Source organism: Nicotiana tabacum, chromosome 3 (assembly GCF_000715075.1).
Source record: "Nicotiana tabacum cultivar K326 chromosome 3, ASM71507v2, whole genome shotgun sequence".
Taxonomy (NCBI): Eukaryota; Viridiplantae; Streptophyta; class Magnoliopsida; order Solanales; family Solanaceae; genus Nicotiana; species Nicotiana tabacum.
This window is the reverse complement of record NC_134082.1, coordinates 30,195,046-30,210,754: the sequence shown is the minus strand read 5'-3', so window position 1 is coordinate 30,210,754 and position 15,709 is coordinate 30,195,046. Positions and strand designations below refer to the sequence as shown.

Here is a 15,709-nt window from a genome sequence, read left to right as displayed (position 1 = left end):
TCAGCCAATGCTTTGCCACTTCTCAGAGATACAACTTTGATTGTTTCCTTTGGGTTCTTTTCAGTGTCAGAGGGAAGAGTCCCAAGAGCCCTCTCAGACAACAAATTTGCGATCTGTCCCATTTGTCTTTCTAAATTCTGTATAGTCGAACCTTGAGTCTTGATTTTTTCATATGTTTTGTTGATGAATGCCTTTATAAGATCTTCCATATTTGACTGATTTGGTTATAGTGGCTGGTATTGCTGCCTCTGCTGGTTTTGAAAACCTGGTGGTCCTTGACCCTAGGGTGTGAGATTATTTTGCTTCCATGAGTTCAAGATCCCATTAGGTGAACTCCACGAAAAAATGAATGTCTTTGACCCATAGCATTAAAGTTGTTTCTACCTTGGTAGTTTCCTCTATTAAAGTTCCCCACAACATTGACTTTCTCAGTTGTAGCTTGACACTCATGTGTAGGGTGTCCCAGCCCACAGATATCACATCCCACATGTGGTTGATTTTGCACCTAAGTTATCATCAATTGCTTGATGTCCTTAGCCATAGCTGCAATTTGGGCATGCATTGCTATAGACGATTCTACTTGGTGCACCCCTGTTGATCTTCTTCGATCCCCTTGGTCTGTGGACCATTGTTCTCCATCTTCAAATAGTTCATTCAAAAGAGCGACAATCTCTTCTAGAGTTTTCTTCAACAGAGGACCTGCAACTGCACTATTAAGCAATCTCCTTGATGACGGGTTTAACCCGTCCCAAAAGTCCTGCAGTTACATCCATTGCTCCATTCCGTTGTGAGGGCACCTCCGCAATAGCTCCATAAATCTTTCCAATGCCTTAAACAGTCTCTCCTTCACCTTGGCTGATATTGTGAATCTCCTTTCTCATCCTCCCAATCTTAGCAACCGAGAAGTATCTTTTCGGAAACTTGGTAGTCATCTCCTCCCACATACGACTCGAACCTATCGGCAGACTTCTCAACCACTGCTTTGCCTCATCCTTAAGTGAGAAAGGGAATGCTCTGAGGTATATAGAATCATGTGATGCTCCAATGTAGCGGAATGTGTTTATAATTTCATCAAAGTCCATCAGATAGTTGTTGAGATCTTCATTAGGTTTGCCTCTGAAAATACAATTGTTCTGAATGGTCTAGATGACTCCCTGTTTGAGTTCAAAATTGTTGGCATCGATGGGTGGGGGCCTCACACTAGACTATTGTTGGTTATACACCGGTCTAGCGTAATCTCCTAGTGATCTCTCAGGCCTAGGAACTGCATTTTCAAATGCATCCTCGATAATTTGATTGGGATTGAGTCTTTGATCCCTATCAACCATTATATCCGTAATTCTCCAGGCTGCTTCAGTCACTAACCGTGCTTCCTGTTGCTGAGTTGCCTATCTGGTAGCTAGGTCTACTATCTCTTCGCTGTTCACCATTGTATCTTGAGTTGAAGGCTGACCCAACAACAATCCACTCGATCCTTTCTCTCTTTTCAACAGCCTTAGGTGTTTGTCTAACTCTAGTTCTATGGCACCCAGTCTAACTCTGGGTCGTATGATTGAAAATCATTGAAAATATATAGATCAATCAATACACAAATTTTGAGAAAGATTGGAGGGGATTTGGACTAATTTAGTATCAAAATTCATAGTTAAAATTGAGTTTAAAATAATCTTCTACGACACATGTATCAAACACGTATCATGTATGTACTACACACACTGATATACATGAATATATATGTGATATATATTTGATACAAATATGATACATATGTAATATACAACCATCTCAAAACTCCGCCAAATCATCCCAAAACTGAGATTCAAACTCCTTATGATGTACCCAATCTATTCTAATAACACCCACTTAAAAGAAATAAAATTTGACTTTTTGGCTACAAATAGCTAATTAGCTAATATTGGTAACATTTGGTTAATATTAGTAATATTTAATGAATTGACTAATTTTTGTAATAAGCTACTTATAAATCAACTAATTTATAATCAAAATGTTATTTTTGCACTACTAATAAACGAATGACGAGCGCAGAATCGGTGTATCAAATGTAGGCTCGCTAGTCAAAGATAGTATAGTATTAAATCGTCTCAACAGGGACTGGTTTAAATAATGTTCTAATAAATATTCAGCTCAACACTATCTAGGATAATAAACTTTTGATTTATGTTATGATCGACTACAATTAAAAAATAAGATTGTCAATTGTAAGAACTGATGACACTTTAATGACTAGGAGCAACAAGTGAATATCAGGGTGAGAAGTAAGGGTTGTGACAAGATATGTGATCAACTATTGTTCCGGGTAACTCTATGTTAAATTCATTCTTAACTTCTATTGACTCCTTCGATTTCAACAGATGATTAGGCTACTTCAGGGATTCAAATTCTTCTTCCGAATAAAAGTGATTCCTTTAATTAGCCTAATAACAAGTCCTATGAACATATGCATAAAAATAGTGAATGAATGATCTTTCGAAGAACACTTCTCGATTATTCTTCCTAGCTGGGTTAATTGATACTCTCTAAGCTCTTTCGATTACCTAGAAAAGACGTAAAATCAACCCAAATAAGATGGTACACTGCAAATTGCCGCGAAACATCTCTTTCGATTAAAGTAAAACTACAATAAGCCTTGCAATTCAATTAATAACTCATTCAATAAATTCGGGCAATTAACATCGAATAAAACCCAAAACAATAGTCAAATCTCATATCCATCAATAACCCTAAGGAAGATTACTCCATAATGGAAGAAATATTCATGGCAAGAGTTTTAAAAGAACAAGAATACATTACAATTCCCAAATTCACACCAACTTTCGTGACTAAGTTGGATCAAGTATTTTTCTTGTCCGTTGCTTCCTTCATTCTTCTCCCCCAAAAGTTGCTCCAAAAATCCAAGATACCATCTTTTTAGACGAGTTGAGCTTCATATAGGTCAAGGGAAGTCGCCTCTGAAATTACCAAAATAGGCTTGGGAAAGTTTTATAGAACAGACGTGTGCAGCCGCGCATCTGGGCAACTAACCGCGCATATACTTGGGACGGGTTCTGCTTATCATGCGCGCCCAGTGCGCGGTCGCGCGCCCAGTGCACGGTCGCGCACCTGGGTAACTTCGTGCTCCCTTCTTAATTTCTCTCGTTGAATGCACTATTGTTCGTTGATCCTCGAACACGATCTCAACTTGCTCCATGGGCTTTTACCCATACTTCAAAGCTCCATAATAGCTTGAATAAGCTCCAATACCTCATTGTAACTCGAAATCATTCCTGCGAAGCATAAAATACACACTCAGTGCAAATTAATATTATTTAAAGCCCAAACACTACTAAAGTGCATCAAATTAGAGTGCAATTAGTGGTCAAAATGCACAACTATGGCCTACCATCAATGGACTACCTAAAGAGCTCTAATATTAGCCAAATTTTGCTAATAATGCCCAATTAGCTATTTGTAGTTAAAAAAGATCAAATTTCTTTTTAGTGGGTGTTATTAGAATAGATTAGGTATGTCTTAAGGAGTTTGAATCTCAATTTTGGGACGATTTGGTGGAGTTTTGAGGTGGTTTGAATTGAAAATTCGAAGCAGAAGATGAAACATGAAAAAATGATATATTTATCACAAATTGTATCATTTGTATATCACATATGTATCATATTTGTATCAAATATATAACATGTATATCCATGTATACCTGTGTGTCATACTTGCGTGATACATGTTTGATACATGATTGGAGGTGATTTGACCTTTTAAGGGCCCTTTTTGTGTTTTGTCACCTTGTTTGCTCTCTCATCCATGAAAATTTCTTCCTGTCTTGCATCTAATGTTGCTCATCATGCTTGGATCTTTCCTTGTGATTCTTGGAGATAAAGAACCTTATTTATTTGGGTTTTTAATTTTTATATGTGTTTGACTAATTTTGATAAAACTTAATTAATGGTTAGAGGTTAGTAAGTTGGAACTTATTTGAGACATATATATAAGATTCCCTTGAAATTTCATACAGAAATATAAGGACCCATTTGGCAATAAATTCTGCTAAAATTAATTTGGTTTTTTTTGACAAATACATATTTGTTCATATATTGTATCCATATTTTGGCAAATTCCCAAAATTCAAAACCCAAATCCCAAAAACACATCGCCCAAAATATTACTATTATATTTTTTAAAAATTACCCCAAACTTTTATATTTTATAAAAGAGTCCACCATTTATTATTTTGTAGCATTGCTAATTCGTCTTCTTGGTCATCTAATTATGTAGTTTATTATAAAAATTTATTTGGTTTACGATAATCTATATATTATTAATAGAAGAGGAAAAAGCTTCCACATTAAGCCAAGTGACAACCTCACAGTAGGCCACTTGGAAATTTAGGACAATTTAATTTAATTAATATTTTTTAATATTTAACTCGCATCGTGCGGGTACGGTTACTAGTATAATGAATGTTATTGATAAAGATACTGTTGAATATTTATGATAGTTTTTAAAACTTATGGTTATATGTCATGTTTTATATTTTTTCAAAAAATAAAATAAAATATACTTTGAAAACAGCTGATGATGTCCAAACACATTTTTATTTTTATAAAAACCAAACTTGAAAATTTATTGCCTAACGCTAGCTAATATTGTTGGGTGATGCATTCGAACGGCGTCGTCAACTGCAGATGAATTCCAATGACGTCGTTATTGCTTTTGTCGACCAGCAAAGCCATTACATTTTTTTGGTATTTAATTTGTTGTTCCCTTTTCTTTTCCAACGAATAAACTGCCCAAAGGAATGAATTTAAGTACCGGTTGGATGACATGGAGCCCAAATTCAGCTTTCCTACCAATATCCATGGATTCTAGCAGTAATACTAGCAGGATTTCCTGTCATACACATAACCCACTTTGGAATATGGCGAGAAGGGGAAGGGTATGTATAACGGTGAATGCCAAGAAGAGAAGCGAACCAGTTTTCAAGCCTTCCGTTGTTGAAAAAGTTTCTTTGGTTGATGAGGCTGAGGATGAGCTTCTTCTTGAAGATGGTATGCAATTTACTAGAAATTAAGCATTGTTTTTTTTTTTTTAATTTAATGTCTACTTTTGTTTGTGGTATCTCTTATCTATTGACTATTTAAGGATTTGGATTTCATATCTTCCGCGATTTTATTCTATTCTAACCAGTTGGTCTTCATCTTGTTAGTATAGATTACCGCATATCCATTCAATTGTCTCTCTCATGTTGTGACAAAAAAAGGCAGTGGGTGAAGCTTTGCTATCTTGCCCATTTTTCAGTTTGTAGTTTGTATTCCACTGGGGTTAGTTTGGTAGGATGTATTAGGGAAAATAAAACATGTACTCCATCCATTGCAATTTAGATGACATAGTTTTACTCGGTACGGAGTTTAAGAAAAATAAAAGAAAGACTTTTGAAACTTGTGGTCTTAAAAGCTTAAGGGTTAAAAGCTTTGTGGGGTCATGCCATTTTTGTGGTTGTAAAAGCTTCTCATTAAGAGTAAAATGGATAAAATGAAGAGTTTAAAGTTGAATTATTTTCAACTAGTGAATTTACCCGCACTTCGTGCGCTTAATTATAAGAATTCAAAAAGTATTTTTTGTAAATTTCTTTAAGATATAAGAAATAAAATATTTATTGCGTATACATAAAAAACGTAATCTTATAAAAATAATCGAGAGTCCACATTTATGTTAGGTAATCATCTAACATTAAAAAATAGTGCTATGATACAACCAAAAATCGGAAAACCCATTCCTTAACTTGAAAGCTTTACCCATGTAGTGTCTTTTGACATCAATGATTTACATTACTCTAAAATTAATTTGTATAAATCTACTCAGATCCTTTAATCGTATTTTTGAGCGTGTATCCAATTTTCCAAAAATAATTCATATTTTGATATGTGACAAAAATACATTGACATTTTTAAAGACCCAAGCTACATAAGAATAAATCACTTTAAAATCAGTAAGTATTGTTTCTGAATACATAAGACATTAGTCATACGTCTTTCAATATATAGGTTATAAGCATACCAATAATTATTCAGATTTATTAAAGTATAAGTATTATTTTCTGAAGTACAAAGTGCGTGCTCTTTCTATAAGCCATAAATCTGAACATCTACGGGGCAGCAGGCCTGGAATTAAACATCATGGTGTTGTTAATTACTATCCAACCAAATATTATTGGTAAAAACATTAAAAAGAATATGTACTTGGTGGAAAAGATCGAACAAATCTTCTATATATCTGGAGAGAACTGTATGCCAACATAAGAAAATGCATAATTAGCCAGCAGAGCACTTGATGCCTGATAAAGAACATAAATTCATAAAAACTATAAATTCTAACAAAAACTTTGAACACTAATAAAGGTCTATAATAAGATTCATGCAAATACCACAATTATCTGTAACAATATGTACATCAATAAATTTTACCAAATCATAGAAGGTCTGACCGGGAAGACACTGCAAGTCGGCCTTCAACAAATCGACAAAAATGAACGAAAATATGAGTCAGAATAAAAGAGGAGGAGAATACGAGTTGTAGAAATAGAAAAGAAAAAGGAAACAATATAACCTTAATGGTGGTACTTACATTTAGATTTTGGTCAAGAAAAGGAAGTGCAGGGGCTAGTTTTCTCAATTATTGGGAGACCAACCTCAAGCTAGTTTTCTCATTGATATCCGTGGCAAGCATTTGAAGCAAGTTAGTACAGATTTATAAAATACACAACTTTATGAGACGAGGAAGTATTATAGATACTCCATATACCTAAGAATTTTGATCTTTCTGGATGTCGCGCTCTCCCAAACAGTCCCTGCAAAATAAGCTTCAATAATTTGACATGAAAAGAAGAAATCATTTTTTTCTTGCTATGTCTAGATTTTGCACTAAAAAAAACACTATATTCAACATTAGAGGGCCAATATATGCCTAATTTAGATTTTCTAGGAAAGCAAAGATCTGAACCTTATCGTCTATAAAAAGAAAAAAGGAAAAAACCTGATGCGTTCTTTTTTGTCTACACTTCAGATAAAAGCTCAATAGTCATTGTTCATTAATAGAACAATTCTTCTTACCCACGAAAAAAAGGATTCATTTGAAGCAGAAATGAGTTGTCTCAACCAGTGCACTTTTAGTGATTTAGAAGTTATAGGGAGCCTTTATCTTCATGAGGAAAAGGATTCCACCATGACTTCATTATCCTGATTTACTGCAATTCTTTATTGCATTCATGATTCTTTATTGTCCTTTTTGGTATTAATTTTACATTTATAGGTTAACATTAAATTCTATGGAAGGTAGTCCATTACAGTTGATTTTCTGCAGATTTTGTTGACATCAAATAAGGGATAAATGCAAAAAAAATAAGAAAAAAGATAAAGGACTTCCTTGAGCTTTGATGGGTGTCACATCATCTTTCTAATTCCTAGCTTTATATATATATATATATATAGATTGTAGAAATATGTCATTCTTTTTGGAACAGACTAATAAGGAAAGTGTGTCATCTAAATTGAAACAGAGGTAGTATTAACTTTGGTATTATTAATCCCTTGTTTGGTAGTGTTTTCAATCTCTCTATAACTAATACTTATATTAGATATACACCATATTCAATACTATTCTTATACATAGCAAACCATGACATTAGCAATATCATACTCCCTCCGTTCCAATTTATGTGAACCCGTTTGATTGGGCACAAAGTCTAAGAAAAAATGAAAACTTTTTGAATTTGTGGTTCTAAACAAGTCAAAAAGGGATCCAGAGTATTTGTGTGACTATAAAAGTTTCTTATTAAGGGTAAAATTGAAAGTTTAAGCTAAATTGTTTTCAAATTTAGAAAGGGGTCATTCTTTTTGGAACGGACCAAAAAGGAAATAGGTTCACATAAACTGGAATGAAGGAAGTAATTTTTAGCAAACAAGACCCCACTTTGTGGGATTATTCTGGGTTGTTGTTGTTGTTTAGTACATGGATAAGTATGTATAAAGATAGAACTGCCCTTTCAAAACCTTTAATACACCGTACCAAATTGTAGATAAAAGCTAATCCTAGCATAATTAAATTCAACATTACTAATCCTAGCAATAAAAGTACACCCTATTCAGTATTATTCTTATATACCTTACCAAACGAACCCTAATTGTGTTAGGAGTCCTTTGGTTTGCGGACGAGTTATACAACTATTCTAATACAAATACAAAGATTTTTATTAGTTGAAAAATAATATAGCAAGTCTTACTGAATAACGATACATAGATTGTTCCTAAAATAACTATACATAGGTTATCATTTGGTGAATAGTAATGCAATGATTATTATGTAGGTATATGCGATATCAACATCAATAATTAACTTTAAGGTTATCACTATCATTTCAGGTGTTAATACATATATTCTTATTTCATATTCTATTCTGAGTAAAGTTATACATGGATTCTTGCACAAGTATATCAGTATCGGCAACATAGAATTTTATATTGTAAACCCAACATTGTGGAGTATTATTTATGCATAATTTTACCAAGTTTGCATTAGTTTCTTTAAATTAAAGTTTACATTAGTAATAGTAGTAAATCAGAATTTTATGTAAGTAATAGATAAAGATGTTGCCCATAGGATTAAAATCGGATGGCTGAAATGGAGAAATGTTACCGGGGTGTTATGTGATAGAAAGATGCCCTCTAAAGTGAAAAGTGTAGAACATATATAAGACCGACAATGTTATATGGTAGTGAATGGGCTGCTAGAGTCCAACATATCCACAAGATGAGTGTTTCCATTGATGCGGATACTAAGATGGATGTGCAGTCATAGATAAAATGAAAAGTGATCACATTCGCCAGAAGGTGCAAGTAACACTCATTGAAGATAAAAAGAGAGAAGGTCACTTGAGATGATTTGGTCATGTCTTGTGTTGCCCTACATAGGTACCGGTACATAGGTGTGAGTCTATCGTGGTAGACCTAAAATCACATGGAAAGAAGTTGTCTCGAAAGACCTACAAATCATTAGAATCAATGCAGACTTAGCTAAAGATAGGGCATAATGGAAGAAAATAATTCATATAAGTCGGAATAGGCTTTAACTTTATTAGAGAACTTTAATATTATTACGATTACTAATACCCCCCCCCCCCCCACACACACACACACACACACACACATATATATATATATATATATATATATATATATATATATGTGTGTGTGTGTGTGTACTATTATTTTGTTTTGGCATGATGACGATATGAGTTGAGCTTAAAGAAAGAAGTGAGGATTCAGACCCTAACTTTGTTTAGGACTGAGGCGTAGTTGTTTTCCTTCTATAGCAAACCAAATGAGTTACTAATTTGGTAATAAGTCTTGTATAGAGGATAAGGAGTTATTACTTTTCCAACAACATACTTTTGTCTTCTCCTTTGCTCTACTTACCTCGAAATGGATATAAAAAACTATTAATCAAGGATATATAAGAATTGCAGTAGTCCATTGTGTGTCTGGAAGTCCAGACAACTCAAATGGTCTTTCAGTTTGGCAAGTTTCTCTCATGAACTTATTTCCTTTCTGAATTAATTTCAGTAGGCGTTTCTCCAAGGATGTAGCCTTATTTGTGTGCTTCTACTACATGAAAGATACGCATAACCTATCAGCTTAACATTTGAGAAATTACAAATACACGAACATTAAGATCCTTCATACAATTCAAAATTCTGTTAAATTATTGCTATAGAATCTATTGCCTAAAAGTAAATCCTTATTGGCTAACTATAAAGTTATACAAATTATCAATTAATTTGCTGACTAAAACATCTCTATTCTCTGATGTATCCTAATGGAGTATGCAGGCGACAAGATAGTATATATGCATATTGTATTTTCCTTTTCTCTTCCTGTTGTGGGTAGTACATGCCAAAAAAATATGCAGGTAAATAAAAAGCAGTATTATGTGGTCGAATATTTTTTAAGGCTTCAGCTACTGCTGTCATTAGCAATTTGTTCTGCTGGCTCCTTTGTGACCAAAGCTCTTCTTAGGAAGAGGTTCCAATGAGAGCTAAAATAACATTGTGATCTGCTTCCTTCTACTGCATATTTGGTAATTGTTTATTTGACCTGATCTCTAACCATGCTGAGGTAGGCATCATCATTGGCTGTAAAAGTTAAACGATTACTTGTGTGGTATTAGAATCTCTATTTGGTAGGACATTCCTATGGATGGAAATATCTACTTGATATAGATATGGCGTAATCCTTTTCACAGCCTGAGGACCAATCGATATGAAATTTAAACTGTAGAACTTGGTACTTTCTGAGGAAAAAAAAAAAGGAAACAATAGAGACAAGCTTAAGACGAATGAAAACAACATAATATATGCTAAGATGATAACATTCTATAGAACGATTAGAACGTTAGAATTATAATGTCAGAAGTGTTAGTTTCACTTCAATAATCCCTCATCGAACAAATGTCATGTTTATTGTGTTTGATGGTCTTGCATTCACGAAATTATCTAGTCATCGATACATCTCTTCTCTTCTTTTGTGAGAGTTGTAATCTTTTGAAGTTGGCTATGTTTCACTTTGGTCATCTTTTCCCTTTCCAAATCGCTCCAAATTACTTCTCTCCCACTCTCAAACATCCATATTCATGTTTCAAGCATTTGGTTTGTTTTGGGTTTGTGTCATATATCCATTCATATAAAGTAGCAGAACACTTTGCTATTATACGAGATAACTTATGAGTAAAATAATAAATGTTCACAAAGAATTTAATTGTACTAGCTTTAGTTCAATAACTTCAATTGATTGTCGAGATATATACTTATATATCTCGTAATTGTTGGATGTATCCTAATACCCGTGCTCATACTCTTATCCACAACCCTGAATCCTGAGATTTAGGGGAGACAAATCTGACTTCTAAGTTCGCACCTGTATCAGGTGCCCACACTCGTATTCAAGCAACATATGGTACGACATAGTTCTTTTGTCTAGTTAATCACACCTTCCTAGATGGATCTATTTTATTTTTACTACTCCGAGTACAAGAACTATTTATCTGAAGTTTGATTTTGCAAACTTCTTCTCTTCCAAAATCACGAAAAAATATCTAAGAATAACAACAACATACCCAGTGTATTCTCACAAGTCACAAGTGGGATCTGGGGAGAGTAGTATGTATGCATACCTTACCCCTACCTTGTGATGGTAGAGAGGATTTCTGGAAGACCCTCAGCTCAATAAAGCAAAAACACGGCAGTTATGGCAAAAAAACTATGGTAAGCAAAATAGTAACAACAACCAAAAAAAGAAGAAAAAAATGACAAAGGAAACATCAGGTAATAATATCGATCTAAAAATAAGGATCACGAGGATAACACTTGCTACAGTTATGGAAGGAAGTACAAGTTTGGAAAGGAAATACGCTCACTACTTACTAACCTACAACCCTAATCTTCGATCTCCACACCCTCCTATCAAGGGTCATGTCCTCGGTAAACTGAAGATGTGCCATATCTTGTGTGATCACCTCTCCCTAATATTTCGTCGGCCTACCTCTACCTTTCCTAGGACCCACAATAGCAAACCTCTCACACCTCCTCACTGGGGCATCTGTGCCTCTCCTTTTCACGTGCCCGAACCATCTCAACCTCGCTTCCTGTATCTTGTCCACCACACAAGCCACTCCCTTCTTATCTCGAATATCTTTGTGTTTTCAATGGGTGCGGCGACAAATAGCAACGAGTGAGGTGAGAGGCGAGAAGCGAAGCGCTCGCCTCTTTGATGTGAAGCTACAATTTATTCAAAAAATAAAATTATATATATATCAATTCAAAAATTAAAAACTCAATAGATAGTCATAGTAGATTCATAAACTAAAACAAACAACATCTATTCTTCTTCAGGTTTGAAATAAAGTTCTCTGCCTCTGCCCAAAGTGAAGCTGTGAAGGAAATGAAAAACAAAAAACAGAGCAAAAAAAAGAAAGAAGAAGAGAAGAAGAACTGAAGAACAAAAAGAAGGACAGAAGTCAGAACAGAGCAAAAACAGGGTGTTGCTCGATAAAAAACAGAGCAAAAGAAAAAAAGAAGAAGAGAAGAAGAAGAAAAAGGAAGAAAAAACTGACTGTTCTGTTGACTGCTGCTCGATAAAAAACAGAGCCAAAACAAAAAGGGAAGAGGAAGAAAAAGGAAGAAAGAAAGAAAGGAAGGAGAAAGGAAAAAAAAGGGAAACTCGAAGAAGAAGAGAAGCATACCTGGGTCGACTTGGATGAAGAAGAAAATGGCAGAAACTCGAGATGTGGCTAGGTCGACCACTGTGGCTATTGCTGGAGAAGGAAATCGATGTGGCTGCTCTGCTGTTTGAAGCGTGAAGAAGAAAGAAATGTCTAAAGCTTGAAGCCCTAATCCCGAGTCGTTTTCTTTAATCCCTGCGCTGTTTTTTTTTAAAAGCGACGCTATAGTCGCATCTTGCTACAGTGTCACCTCTCGCTACACAGGCACAGAGGCGAGCGCTATTTGTAAAACGCAACACTACACAGCAGAAAAGCGATGGAGGCTCGTATCGCTACGCCTCACGCTATTAGCGCTGAGGTGAGCGCTATTTAGAACACTCGAATATCTTCATTCCTAATCCTATCTCTTCTATTATGACCACACATCCATCTCAGCATCCTCATCTTCGCAACTTTATCTAAGAATAGTAGTCAAATATTGTAGTATTATTTTGACTGATTTTTAGGAAGCACAGTAGGTCAATCATTTTGGGAGGAGAACAATTGTGCTCGATCACATTTATCTTGTTTTCCTTCTAGCATTTTTTGTGGATGCTTGTAATTATATCATCTATTAAACATTTCAAATCACAGTGTTGTTTCCTCATCTTGGCAAACAGTACTTCACATGCAGTGAAGATGAGGATTTATCCTGTAAGCTGATGTCCATGATGAAACAAATGAGTTAAGTATTATGTTTTAATAAACAATAATGTTGAATGCCTAAATTTTTAATGATAGAGGACCTGGTGGATGATGATGATGGGGTCTTTGAAGAGTATTTTGAGGAAGACGCCGAGCTTTATGTAAGTTCTACAAGAAACTTCAAGTCTTGTATGGTATTTAATTTTCATTAATTTTCAGTATAACCACTTTGTGAATTTCATATAGTGAGCCTTTTTCCTGTTTTAAGGTTGGGGATGGATCGGGAGGAGGAGGGATCTCTCTGGCTGGGACATCATGGGACAAAAGAGCATTAGAACTTGCAGAAGAAGTTGCTCTATCATTTGATGGGGAATTAGGAATTTATGCCTTTAAAACATTGAAAAATGCCAACATTCAAGTACGAATGGAGAGACTTACAAATAAGTAAGCTGCAGACATTTGCTTGAGACAACTATTAGTTGCATATATGTCATGAACCACGTATTAAATCCAGTTAAAACCTCTATCTGATGAAGGGAGAAGCAGGTCAAAAGTTTCTTTTCTTTTTGTTTCCACGGCTTAATTTGCAATTGTTTTCTGATCGACTGAAATGCATTATTTATTAAGGAGCTTTTGTCCATAAGATGAAAACTTTTAGTAGTGCCATTGAGTTACTAGGCTCCTCCTATCTTTCTCCTTCTAAATACCGTCGTACTATCTTTTCTACCTTCTATCTTCCTGCTTACTTGGGCATTCTGGATTAGCAAAATAAGTTCCTAAGAGTTTCTGAATAATTAGTACAATTACTTTCACTCATATGTAAAAGAAAATGATAAAGTTTGAGACATAAGTAGCCAAAAGATGTCATGTGATTGTTTGAAGAGACTGCAATGGTCTAGCATCTTTGAGTAAGTCCTCTCTCCCAGCTCTTTCTAGAATGATATATTCATGTTTAGCGACTTATCAAATATTCAAACATTATTACGTCTGTGCACTTAATCCAGTATCTTTTGTTGCACCATTCATCTGTGGTTATATCTTTTGCTTTTCTTCTATTTTTACGTTTCCTCAAGTTACTCTGTAGATACCATATGTAGTCTTGATGTGCAAAATTATGCATGCAGGTCAGGTACTCCTAGTATGATGGATATTGAAGCTTTCTCATTAAGATACAGAGAAAAGCTTGATGAGGCTGAGGTAGATGGATCTATTCCAAATAACATATCTCTTGAGGTTGGTAATCCTTGTCTGCATTGCCAGTTTGATGTTATTCTATGTCAATCTAGAAGGATTCGTCATCACAAAAGACCAAGTTTCTAGCTCTCTCTAAGACTTAAGGGAGTGAATAATCTTTCCAAGGAAACAATTATATTGCTTCTAAACTTCCCAAGACAATTGCATTTCTCCCGAAACATCATATCTGCATGTTACGTTCTTGCAATCATATGTTAAAAGTTTCTTTATTTTATCACATCTTTTTTTCTTCTTTTTCTGATGAAACTCTATTCATTTCAATCTTTTGCATATGAAAAAATTTATCAGGTATCATCACCGGGTGTTGAGAGAGTTATTCGGGTTCCCCAAGATCTCGACCGGTTCAAGGATCGTCCTATGTATGTAAAATATGTTAGTGATGAAGTGGCTGAGGGTGGATCATCATCTGAACATGATGGTGTTCTCAGGCTTGTCTCCTTCAATTTGGAAACTAATGCTTGTATTTGGGGCATAGCAGATGTTAGAGTGAATAGAGAAAAAGCAGGGAAAGGTGTTCCTCTAAGCAAAAAGCAAAGAGATTGGCGCTTGGAGACACCATTTACGTCCTTGCGTTTAGTTCGTTTATATTCTGAATTTTAGAAATTTTAGAGGTTCAAACATTTATCTAAGGGTCCTTTTAGCAAAGAACCTCTTCTGCTAACAAGGTTTACATAAGAAGTGAAAAAAGGACAATACGATTCATTATGGTACAGGATATGAAAGCTTGTATGAAACTGGATTCAGAAGTAACTGGATCATAACATTTTAAAGATTTTGTATTACAAATTTATACATATTGCTACTCATAATATAAATGTCAGGTATCGCTATACCCATTCTTGTTCAACTAATCCACCTATGTACTTTATGTAACTGGCAACTAGAATTCTGTTGTCAGGATCCAGATATGGATCTAAGCAATAAAATGAAAATGCAAGCAATTGGAACAATTTTCTAGATTTTTTAAAATCGTAAAATGGATATCAAACTACAAATCGGAAATTGCAGAATTAAGCTAAGGTATCTAAATGATAAGTCGTCACCATAGCCATTGGAATCTGCAGAAATTAAGAAGAGAAGAGAGTCAGAATTGGGAGGAAAGAAGAGAAAGGAAGAGAATGAGAGAGGAGAGTGGAGGGAGTGTGAGACTTGTTGTTCATTATTTTCCTTCTCTCTCTTCGTTTGGTATATAGCAACCTGTCGACGTGGCAACATCTCGTCCCTTGTTGCTCATTCATGGAAATCTAATCGTGGCCTGGCCGTCCCTTTTGAAAGTTAGTTATTCCTTCTTATTACGTCTGCCTATGTTCGAACCCAGTTGCCTTAACTTGTTTACTTTGTTATATTTATGGGTAAGGTCATTACATACCCTCCCCCTTCAAACCATCCTTGACCTCAAGGATGAGGATCAAAATCAGGAAATATCGCTTTAAGGAACTGATAGTCTTCTCAAGTTTCATCTTCCGGTTGTAGGTTGGACCATTGCACTAAC

The 15,709-nt window shown here is 34.9% G+C and overlaps 1 protein-coding gene across 1 annotated transcript; it reads left to right on the top strand.

The window, feature by feature from the left end:
• Positions 1-4,641: 4,641 nt before the first annotated feature.
• LOC107769416 (uncharacterized) lies at positions 4,642-15,045 on the top strand. Its single transcript, XM_075249316.1, has 5 exons — positions 4,642-5,057; positions 13,060-13,124; positions 13,232-13,407; positions 14,088-14,196; positions 14,506-15,045. The coding sequence occupies exons 1-5, from the start codon at positions 4,808-4,810 to the stop codon at positions 14,815-14,817; spliced, it is 912 nt and encodes a 303-aa protein (XP_075105417.1). The 5' UTR covers positions 4,642-4,807; the 3' UTR covers positions 14,818-15,045.
• The last annotated feature ends 664 nt before the right edge of the window (positions 15,046-15,709 follow it).

Bases quoted from the DNA above. Each gene is read 5' to 3' on its own strand.
- LOC107769416 (XM_075249316.1), top strand. From the start codon at position 4,808: ATGAATTTAAGTACCGGTTGGATGACATGGAGCCCAAATTCAGCTTTC. The intron at 13,125-13,231 runs GTAAGTTCTACA...TCCTGTTTTAAG, and splicing joins AGGAAGACGCCGAGCTTTAT to GTTGGGGATGGATCGGGAGG. The intron at 14,197-14,505 runs GTTGGTAATCCT...AAAATTTATCAG, and splicing joins CAAATAACATATCTCTTGAG to GTATCATCACCGGGTGTTGA.